The 11,755-nt window shown below is 38.9% G+C and overlaps 1 protein-coding gene across 1 annotated transcript in view; it reads left to right on the top strand.

The window, feature by feature from the left end:
- The window catches only part of LOC148946800 (uncharacterized), a 26,505-nt gene extending 20,684 nt beyond the window's left edge, over nucleotides 1-5,821 (top strand). The window contains exon 4 of the mRNA XM_089096428.1: nucleotides 5,582-5,821. Coding sequence (XP_088952554.1) covers nucleotides 5,582-5,821 — 240 coding nt within the window. The remainder of the gene's footprint in view (nucleotides 1-5,581) is intronic.
- The last annotated feature ends 5,934 nt before the right edge of the window (nucleotides 5,822-11,755 follow it).

Genomic DNA, 11,755 nt, shown 5'->3' with positions numbered 1-11,755 from the left:
TTTGACGAAAGTTTTATCACAATTATAGCATACTATTTTTTTTCTTAGTTGGATTTATCAAATAAATTTTTTTCTTTGAGGAAAGTTTTATCACAATTATAGCACGCTATTTTTTTTCTTAGTCGGATTTATCAAACAATTTTTTTTCTTTGAGGAAAGTTTTATCACAATTATAGCACACTATTTATTTTTTTTTCTTAGTCGGATTTGTATTTATCAAACAATTGTTTTTTTTCTTAATTGAATTCGAATTTATCAAACAAATGCATAATAAATTGCAAATTTTTTGCTTATAGCATTATTTACAAAACAAATGCATAATAAATTACAAATTTTGTTAATAACACACACGCACACACACACACGTACACGCACACACACATTTGCACACACTCACACACACACACACACACACACACACACGTATGCGCACACACTCACACACACAAACACTTATGCGCACAAACGTTCACACACACGCGCACACTCACACACATGCGCACACAGACACACGCACACACACACACATACACACGTATGTGCGCACACATACACACACACACACATGCGCACACACGCGCACACCCATCCCAACGTTTTACTAATAGCAATAAATATGGTAAAAAAAACAACTCAATAATTGTCTTAATAGCTCATTAAAAAAAATTGACTCTTTTTTTTCCTAAAAATCTAATCATCCATAAAAAAAGCGATCAGATTCCTTTTCTTACAAATCTACTCGTCTAATGTTGTTTTTTTCTTACTTGGATTCGTATTTATCAAACAAATGCATAATAAATTACAAATTTTTGCTTATAGCATTATTTATAAAACAAATGCATAATAAATTACAAATTTTGTTAATAACACACACACACACACGTACACGCACGCACACACACACACACACGTATGCGCACACAGTCACACACACACACACACACGTATGCGCACACACGTTCACACACACGCTCACACGCACACACACACAAGCACACACACACACGCACACACACATGCGCACACACTCACACACACACACACACACACGTATGCGCACACACGTTCACACACACACATGCGCACACACGCGGACACACATCACAACGTTTGACTAATAGAAATAAAATATGGTAAAAAAAAATCAACTCAAAAAGTGTCTTAATAGCTCATTAAAAAAAACTGACTCTTTTTTTTCCTACAAATCTAGCCATCCATAAAAAATAGCGATCAGATTCCTTTTCCTACAAATACACTCGTTTACTGTTTTTTTTTCTTAATTGGATTCGTATTTATCAAACAAATGCATAATAAATTACAAATTTTTGCTTATAGCATTATTTAAAAAAAAAATGCATAATAAATTACAAATTTTGCTAATAACACACATGTATACACACACATACACGCACACACACATGCACACACACTCACACACACACACACACACGTATGCGAACACACTCACACACACACACACACAAGTATGTGCACACACGTTCACACACACGCGCACACGCGCACACACATCTCAACTTTTGAATAATAGAAATAAAACATGTTAAAAAAAATCCACTCAGTGATTTTCTTAATAGATCATTAAAAAAAATCTACTGTTTTTTTTCCTAAAAATCCAGTCATCCATAAAAAATAGCGATCAAATTCCTTTTCCTAAAAATCTACCCGTTTTAAAAATCTAATATTTATAATAGCAATAACTTTAAGTACATTAAGTAAAAATACATACATTTCCAAATTCAGACTGTACTTGTGTGTCGGATGGGGCGGTGATGTCTGTTTCTTGCATAGATGAGCCAGCGGGCTTCACCATCCTGTGAGCAGCCGCCCATTCTCTTTTCAGTTTTTGACCAGACTGTATTCGCGTGGTGGCCGATAGGCCAGTTATCTCCACTTGTTGCATTGGAGTAATGCCATTAGCCTTAGCCTTATTTTGAGGAGGAGAGTAATTGTAGGAATTTTCCTCCTTAAAAAGAAGAAAAAATTCAGTATGGAAAAAACGATTCCCCTTTTTTACAGAAGAAAAAATTAGTCTGCACAAAGAACCCCCTCCCGCCCCCTTACTTTCCATGTGACGAAATAGTTTGTTTTTTCACCTCGCAATGAAGGTGTTAGAATTGATACATTGCTCCCCTCCCCCCGCCGTATATTTTTATAAAACCCTCTTAATCATGGAATACAATTGAAAATAGAATATCTCTCGTCTAATTAGACCAGAATACAATTTCTCCCTTTTTCAAGGAAAACCTTTGCTGCTATCCATAAACATCTGCTATTAATCTGTGATAAAACGAGCGTGCGAAGTTTGGTTCCAAAAAGGACCCTTTCTGTAAGTATAAACACATGTGGTTTTAGACCGGAAAAAAGATTTTTGATAATGGGAAAACGGATATTTTTGAACGAAATAACTAAAACTAAGGAAATAAACTCGTAAACATAGGAGGGGGGGATGTAGGTTTACATAGTGGAAAAAAGAGCGTACTTTAAGTTTTCTAGCGAGTATACTCATCATATTGTAGGGTTTGTATTGTTTGGAGGGGAGGGGGGGCTATGTCCCCCTGAAATTTGAATTTACTAGTGGATTGGTAAAACGATTTTATTTGGAAATAAATTAAGAAATCTAGTAAACTGTATTCACATTGTAAATTGATGTATCCGTTGCTTCAAGATTAATAATATCTAATGTATTATCCATAGTATGTTAAATCATTATGAAAATTTAATTGTAAGGTATGACCATTATATACAAAATCTCAAGGACGAATAAAAAATCACGTCTTTTATTTGTAACCAATCACCAGTCAAGTTATCGTATATTGAGCAACCTCCAATGTCTCTGATTGGACCCCTAAAAAACAGATTTTGGCTCAAAAACAGTCTGGTTAAAAAACTTGGCATTGAAACAAACTTGTGTGTGGAATCCCCGCTCATGCTGCTCGCTTTTTTGCAATGTTTGGGAACCGGAGGGGAATCCCCGCTCGTTTGGAAAGGTACCAAGGAAAGGCAAGCAAAACGTGTTTAATCACGTGTAGAGGTTTTGCATGCTTTTTGCAATGTGCACGTGAAACTGTGTGAGAGGATACTCACTCTCTTTGAAAAGGTGTAGAGCATCCATAGAAATGTTTTCCTAGGGCATCCATGGAAACGGTACTTAGCACTCTACTAGTACCATAGTTGTAACATGTCAACTCTCCTCGCTTGTCCTGTAATGTACTTTTTTTGGTTCGGTGTAATAGTATTCATCCTTGCTAATGTCTCCCAGTTTTGCTCTCGTTAAATTTGATGTATCTTTTCTAATTTGAACATAACTGTCTGCCAAAGTTACCTTTTTTCGGTTGTCTCTGGTTGTTTTTCTTTCAGATTTGTTTTCAGTCCACTGGTCGAATTTTCTAAAAATTATTCCATTGCTTTTTCTTGGAGAGTTTCCCAATTTTCTCTTTTAGTTCTTCAGCATCCTCTATTATAGTATATTCATCCGATTCTAACCATTTTTGTTGTAAATCTGTGAATTCAATTTAAATTCCTTCCACGTTTTTCTTTGTTTCATTTCGTAATATCTGACGGAAGTGGTTCTGAGATAACTCAAATTGGCAAAACAATTATCTCTTTTAATTTTTGAAAATCCCTCGCTTAATCCTTCGGCAAACCCTCAAAGGCTGTTTGTGCCTTGTGATTTAGGTAGAGTTGTATTATGGCTACCCAGTGCTCTTCTGGCCAACCGTTTCATTCCACCTTTTTCTCAAAATTCTAGATATATAAATATAAACCACCGTTTTCCTTCATTGGCTGAAGGTCTACAGTACGTATTAAACGTCTTGTAGACGACTGTTGAGGTGCTTGGGAACTTTTTTCCTTAAGTCTCATAATTAGCTCATCTTTCCGCTCCCTTTCTTTCCTATTTGCCTCTTCCTTTCGTTCCCTAGGTAATCTGTCTTGTCTTATCACTATCTGTTCTTCTCCATTTCAATTCTGTCTGTCTCTTCTTTATAGGTTAAGCAATTCATAAATTGCATAAAAATCCACGTTTAAAGATTCTCGCAACCCCCCACCTCGATTCTGAGCTAATACTAGCTCGGCTATTTGGTTTTTTTTTCATTCTCATAAATCTCTTCGATCTAAGAATCCTGGCGTTGTAGGTTTCTTTAACTAGTTGATGACCTATACTTATTAGGCTTATCACCCTCATTTCGTCTAGCATCTGATGGGTGGTTTGCCACGATTTTTTCTTATTTATCTCTATTTCTTTTTCTCTATTTGGATCTCCATAAACTCAGACCTCTATATTAGGTACCCAAGCTAATTACTGGGTTTGCTGTTTCGCGATTTCACCCTTTCTAATTTCCAATCTCTCTCCTTATTTGGGTTTTTCGTTTCTGGTTACAACTCTTTTTGACTTTGGGATTTAGCTTGGCCTCCCCTCCTTGTTTTTATTATAGATCTAGCTTTCCTTGAACTCGATGGGAATTCATCCCCAGTGTATGAATCTGTCTTTTTTTCAGATTCGCATCTGGTTTCGTCAACAGGGCACGCTTTCTCTACTTTTTTTGATGTTTTTTTTTTGAAAAATATAAATCTAGGTTTCATTTATTCTTTGCTGCTATCGAAGGAAATTCCTGGTGAAACTATGTTAAATCTGTAATCATCCGTGTTTAGTCTCGCTTCTCCTAAGAGAGTTAGAACGTGTAATTCTTGTAGGTACGTCCAATATAAATCTCGAATTTTCATAATATTAAAAATTTCCGGGAATATTTGCACTGAAGTATCGAGTCCTTATATAATTCGCTTCAAAATGGGAGAAAAAAGAGCTCCCGGGGAGAATAAAAAGATTACAATTATTGGGACGTAACGAAAATCTTTTTCCTTGATAAGCACGACTATTAACTGTCCAGGGCAAAACCTTTATGTTTTGTCTATTCACTATTTCGCCGAATATCTCAATTCTTCATCCTAGAATAGTAGATTTTCACTAAAACTGCTAATTTTTTTTACCTCCTAACCGGCCGGTTACTTCTTAGTGCAACTTCTAAGCCTCTAGACTCCTCTATTCTGGCTACGCCAATGAATGAAAACGAGTACGATGATACAGGCAAATCGTAGTATGTGGGGCTTTCTGAGTCTACTGAGTCACCTTCTCTGGGTCTACTGAGTCACCTTCTCAGTAGAGGCCCCCAGGCCACTCAGCGCGTCCCCAGGTTGCGGATAGGGGAACGTCCTGTAGATATGCAGGGCACCTGCCGGTAGGGAGTTGTTGACCAAGGGGTGACCCGGTCTCTTGGGGTCTTGAAATATAGCTAGAGCCCGCACGTCTGAGGGCCATAAATTCAGGTGGAGGAGGTGGAAGGCCCCTCTGATGTGTACTGGGCAGGGCCCATCGGCGTATGGATACGTCCCGCCAGTCACAAACCTTGTCGCAGCAATGGAAAAATTTCAGGTGATGCCGGACGCCAGAAGGGCGCATTATCAGTAGTAGACATAGCCGGCCCCTGCTAGGGATGGAGAGGAGTGGTCTAACGCCGTACTGAATTTAGCCAAGAAACCTTCTTTCTTATTAAAAATTATGAAGTACAAACAATCAAGAACGAGAACCAATGCTACCGCGTCCGGGGCAACCAACGAAGTTATCGTGTCCAGGCCGACCGACGATCTGACGACTGAGAATCTCGCGAATGAGGACCCTCTAACAACATTGACAAATCCAACCCCGGAGGCTATGCTTTCCTTTAGGACGCTTACTAAACAAGGAAAAATAGATCTTGTCCTAAATGAACTAAACCGATATAAGTGGGATATTGTGGGGCTTTAAGAAACACACCTCCTTACCACTGGCAAAGAAACGATCGGCAACACTAGTCTAATAGTGTCTGGGAGAACCGATGGCGTCCATCGCCAAGTTTTTGACTTTTTTATGTCGAGTAAGGCACGAAAATCCCTGATTTCAGTGACGCCTGTGTCAGGACGGTTGATTATGATACGAATGAAAGGATCGCCGATCAACATCACGATCACACAATCTACACTCCTGACTACAGCAAACCAGATGAAGAGTCTGACAATTTCTACCTTCAAATGCAAAGCCTAATTGACGCAGTTCCCAAAAAACACCTTCTTGTTGTCATTTGCGACTTCAATACTATTGTTGGTAATACTTCTGCTGGAAACGAAGATTTTATGGATAAATTTGGCCTTGGGCGACTTACCAAGAGGGGAGAACGCCTCATTGAATTTTGCAGAGACAGTTATCTAGCCATTACCAATACTCTCTTTAAACACAGAGAACATCTTAAGGCGACATGGACCTCTCCGGATGGAAAAACCCGTAATCTTATTGAATACGTGCTCGTCTCTAGGGTGGTGGAAATCGTTTGTGCTAGATGCTGTCACCCTCGCAGGTGGCGATTTCGACAGTGACCATTCCCTAGTCATGTCTGCACTAAAGATACGCCTGAAATCTTCCGCAAAGCTGAATAAGAGACCCGCTCGTTTCAACACACATCTTCTCAAATACCATCCAACCCGCGAGACCTACATCAATGAACTGTCTACCTAAATATCGGACCTTCTTTCTAATTTTAATATAACTCTATCTGAAGAGGATACCGATAAACTGATCACAGACTCCTCTAAGATCATCAGCGAAGTAGCGATGTCCACCCTAGGAACCAAAAAGGGTGATAACAGGCCTTGGATAACCAATGAAATTACTTTATTGTGTGCTGAGAAACAAAAACTTAATAACAGGTAAGACAGAGAGAGCAGGAACAGATATAAGCAGTTGAAGCGTGCTGTAGAAAAAGCCACCCGTAGAGCCCATCACACATGCATTAAAGACAAATGCGGACAGTGTGAGTCTGATTTTAAGGAAGCCGACTCACTCTTCATGTATAAGAGAGCTCGTGAGCTAACAAGCAAGAAAAGTCTCAGTTCTTGTGCACTGCTAGATAAAAACGGCTACCAGATACAAAGCACAGAAGGTATCCGATCGAGATGGATGGAGCATTTCAAAGAAACGCTTAATCCTGATATCCTTCCAAAACCTGCTGTCCTGGACCTGTTTCCCGTTACTGTCTCAAACCCCAGCCCACCTACTCTCCGTTCTGAGTTCGAAGACGCCATCCAAGCGCTGAAGACTAACAAGGCCCTTGGCCCGGATGGAATACAGGCAGAACTGCTGAAAGTCCGGTGTGACCCACTTATAGATCTTTTCCACAAGATTATATCCGCTGCCTGGCAAGAAGGCCATTTCCAAACATCTTGGTGCGAAGCCACAATCGTTCCACTACAAAAAAAGGGGTTAAAGGCGATATGTGATAATTACCGTCCGATTAGCTTAACAAGTAAACTGCCAAGATCTTTACCCAAATTATACTCCAACAGATCAGAGCCGTGTCGCCCTTAGTCATCCAAGAATACCAAGCCGGTTTATGCCCTGGGAGATCGACCGTTGACCAAATTTTCACTGTTCGCCAAATTTTAGAGAAATATCTAGAATTTGGTCATGACCTGTATCAGCTCTTCATCGACTTTAGGCAAGCATTTGACCTTATTTGGAGAAATGGCCTATGGCATATCCTCCTCCATTACGGAATCCAACGAAACCCAGTAGGTCTTTTTAAAAATTAATTAAAAAAACTTTTTCCACAAAATGAGTTTTTCAAAGAAAAGTAAAGAGATCCATTAAACAAAACGAGCAAAAATCAAATCAAATAATCTACCAAGCGTGAAATTACCACAAATCAGCATCGATAAATAAATGAAACCCAAAACGAAAACAGAAATTACAATAAATAACCGAGTAAAACTTAAAACCAGCAGAAATTAACATAAGTTGGCCTCAAAACCCCTATACCTTCCCAAGGACAGAACATAATTTGCACTTTACTGAAAAAATATAATGTTTCACTTTTATAACTTTAATAAATCAAATAATATTAACATTTTGATTACTAAATATCATTATAGGTATATTAAACTGACAATGCACATTCATTTGTATTTTTCAGTGGGTGTTAGTTGCCTTCATATCAATTTTGTCTGTTAAAAACGGCATTAGGCATTTGAATCAAAGGCAGCACAATAGCGCTGCCAAAAAAAGAATGATGTCAGAGCAATGTAATATTTATTTTTTGTTTCCATTAACGGGCACTTCCTATCAAAGGAGTTGTCGTAGAAACTTCGAAAAGGGCTCATTCGATTGGAGATTGGAGTGGCTAGTGCCCTTTTTAATAGTCGTAAGTGATTGGGGGGCAACTAGCCCCCCTCCCCACGCCTATCATTCCCCAAAACACCTCCCAACAAAATTTTGAGATAGCCATTTTGTTCAGCGTAGTTGATTTCAAGATAGAAAATATGTTTTTGAGGAGGGCACTCACCCCCAACCCTCGGGGCAAGGGTTTTAAGTTATGCCCTGAGGACATATAAGAACGATGTTGGCACAATGTATTATTTATTATTTTTTTCCTTAAGAGCAGGGCACTTAGCATCGAAGAAGTTGTCGTGGAAACTTCGAAAAGGGCTCATTCAATTAGAAATTTGAGTGGCTTGTGCCATATTTAATAGTCGAAAGTGATTGGAAGGCAACTAACATCCCTTCCACGCCCACCATTTCCCGAAACACATCCAATCAAAATTTTAGATAGCCATTTTGTTCAGCGTAGTTGGTTTCCAGATAGAAATTATGTTTTTGAGGAGGACACTCCCCCACAGCCTTCAGGGCAAGGGTTGTAAGTTATGTCCTGGGGCATATAAGGTTTTTATAGAAGGCGTTGTTGTAGAAAATTCAAAAAAGGCTCATTCGATTTGAAATTCAAAGAGCTAGTGCCTTTTTTAATAGTCAAAAGTCATTGGAGGGAAACTAGCCCCCCCCCCCTGCCCGTCATTCCCCCAAACACATCCCATAAAAATTTTGATTGGTAAGCCATTTTGTTCAGCGTAGTTGATTTCCAGATAGAAAATATTTTTTTGAGGAGGACACTCCCCCACAACCCTCGGGCCAGGGGTTTTAAGTTATGCGCTGGGGGCATACAAAGAGAGCGTTCGCAAAATGTATCATTTATTTTTTTTCCATTAGACCAGTACATTTTATATCAAAGCAGTTGTCGTAGAAACTTCGGTAAGGGCCCATTCAAATAGAAACTGGAGTGGCTTGTGCCCTTTTTAATAATTGAAAATAATTGGAAGGCAACTAACACCCGAATCACATCTAATTTCCCGAATCACATCCAATAAAAATTTTGAGATAGCCATTTCGTTCAGCGTAGTTGATTTTCAGAGAGAAATTATGCTTTTGAGGACGACACTCCCCCACAGCCTTCAGGGCAAGGGTTGTAAGTTATGCCTTGGGGGCATATAAGGTTTTTATAGAAGGCTTTGTCGCAGAAACTTCAAAAAAGCCTCATTCGATTGGAAATTCAAAGGACTAATGCCTCCTTTAATAGTCGAAAGTGATTGGAGGGCAACTAACCCCCCTCCCATGCCTACCACTCCTCCATACAAATCCAATCAAAATTTTGATATAGCCATTTTATTCAACGTAGTTTTAAGTTCTGTAAATTGGGCCTTTGAGGATGACAATCCCCTCACAGCCCTCAGGTTAAGGGTTGTGATTACGCCCTGGGGGCATATAAGGTTTCTTATAGAAAGCGTTGTCGTAGCAACTTCAAAAAGGGCTCATTCGATTAGAAATTGAAATGGCTAGTGCCCTTTTTAATAGTCGAGAGTAATTGGAAGGCAACTAACACCCCCTCCATGCCAAGCATTTCCCGAAACACATCCAATAAAAATTTTGAGATTGCCATTTTGCTCAGAATTGTTGCTTACCAGATATAAATTATTTTTTTGAGGTTGACACTCCCCCCCCAGCCAGCAGGGCAAGGGTTGTAAGTTTTTCCCGGAGGGGCACATAAGGTTTTTATAGAACGCTTTGTCGTAGAAACTTCAAAAAGACTCATTCGATTGGAAATTCAAAGGGCTAGTGGCCGTTTTAATAGTCGAAAGTGATTCTCACGCCCACCTTTTCCACAAACACATCCAATCTAAATTCTAAGACAGCCATTTTGTTCAACGGAGTTGAAAGCTATGGATGTTAGGTCTTTGAGGATGACAAACCCCCATAGCCCTCAGGGCAAGGGTTGTAAGTTTTTCCCTGAGGGGCATATAAGGTTTTTATAGAACGCGTTGTAGTAGAAACTTCAAAAAGGCTTATTCGATTGGAAATTGAAATGGCTAGTACCGTTTTTAATATTCGAAAGTGATTCGAAGGCAACTAACACCCCTTCTACGCCCACTATTTTCCCAAACACATCCAATCAAAATTTCGAGATAGCCTTTTTATTCCGCGTAGTTTAAAGTTCAGGAAATTATACCTTTGAGCAGGGAACTTCCCCCATAGTCTTCAGGGCAAGGGTTATAAGTTATGCCGTGGGGGCATATAAATTCTTATTGAAATCTTTGTCGTAGAAACTTGAAAAAGGGCTCATTCGATTGAAAATTCAAAGATCTAGTGCCCTTTTTAATAGTCGAAAGTGATTTGAGGGCAACTAACCCCCCCCCTCGCGCTCATCTTTTCCCCAAACACATTCAATCAAATTTTAAGATTGCCATTTTGTTCAACATAGTAGAAAGTTCTGGAAATTAAGTCTCTGAGGATGACAACCCCCACAGCCCTCAGGGCAAGGGTTGTGAGATATGCCCTTGGGGCATATAAGGTTCTTGTAGAATGCATTGTCGTAGAAACTTCAAAAAGGGCTCATTCGAATGGAAATTGAAATGTCTAGTGCCCTTTTTAATAGTCGAAAGTGATTGGAAGGCAATTAACACCCCTTCCACACCCACCGTTTCCCCAAAAACATCCAATCAATATTTTTAGATAGCCATTTTTTTCCACGCAGTTTAAAGTTTAGGAAATTATACCTTTGATTAGAACACTCCCCCCCATAGTCTTCAGGGCAATGGTTTATAAGTTATTCCCTGGGGGCATATACGTTTTTATTGAAATCTTTGTCATAGAAACTTGAAAAAGGGCTCATTCGATTGGAAATTTAAAGGGCTAGTGCATTTTTTAATAGTCGATCACTTTCGAATATTAAAAGGCACTAGCCCTTTGAATTTTCAATCAAATGAGCCTTTTTTGACAACGCTTTCTATAAAAACCTTATATGCCCCCAGGGAAAAATTAATAACCCTTGTCCGGAGGGCTTTGGGGGAGTGTCCTCCTTAAAAATATAATTTCTATCTGGAAATCAACTAGGCTGAACAAAATGGTTATCTAAAAAATTTTATTGGATGTGCTTGAGGAAAAGGTGGGCTTAAGAGGGGGGTTAGTTGCCCTCAATTCACTCTTGACTATTAAAAATGGCACTAGACCTTTGAATTTTCAATCGAATTAGCCCTTTTTAATTAACCCCTAACTACTAATTCTGATTATGGTGTGAAGTTGGTCCGTGTAAACAATTGTTTGTATTTCAGCCAGAATTATGATTTTTTCCTGTTTTTCCCAAAGATGGGGACGATCAAGGATATGTTTATTTCTTGAACGATGTAACTGCAGAAATAAATATTAAAAGTCTGAGTGTCAAATGTCTGTTAAATTTTAAACTGTTAAATGGTAAAATGTCTATCTAACTTTGACATTAGGATACTCTGGATACCAAATGATGCTATTTCAAACAAACTCTATGCTTCATTTTTTGTAGGTCAAAAAACGCCTTGCACGCATTCCTGGAACACAAACATTTTTTAA

The sequence above is a fragment of the Artemia sp. Qi Xiang Cuo genome, chromosome 11 (assembly GCF_049724085.1).
Source record: "Artemia sp. Qi Xiang Cuo chromosome 11, ASM4972408v1, whole genome shotgun sequence".
NCBI classification, from domain to species: Eukaryota; Metazoa; Arthropoda; class Branchiopoda; order Anostraca; family Artemiidae; genus Artemia; species Artemia sp. Qi Xiang Cuo.
Note: the sequence above shows the minus strand (reverse complement) of the source record. Positions and strands in the feature narration are given on the sequence as shown.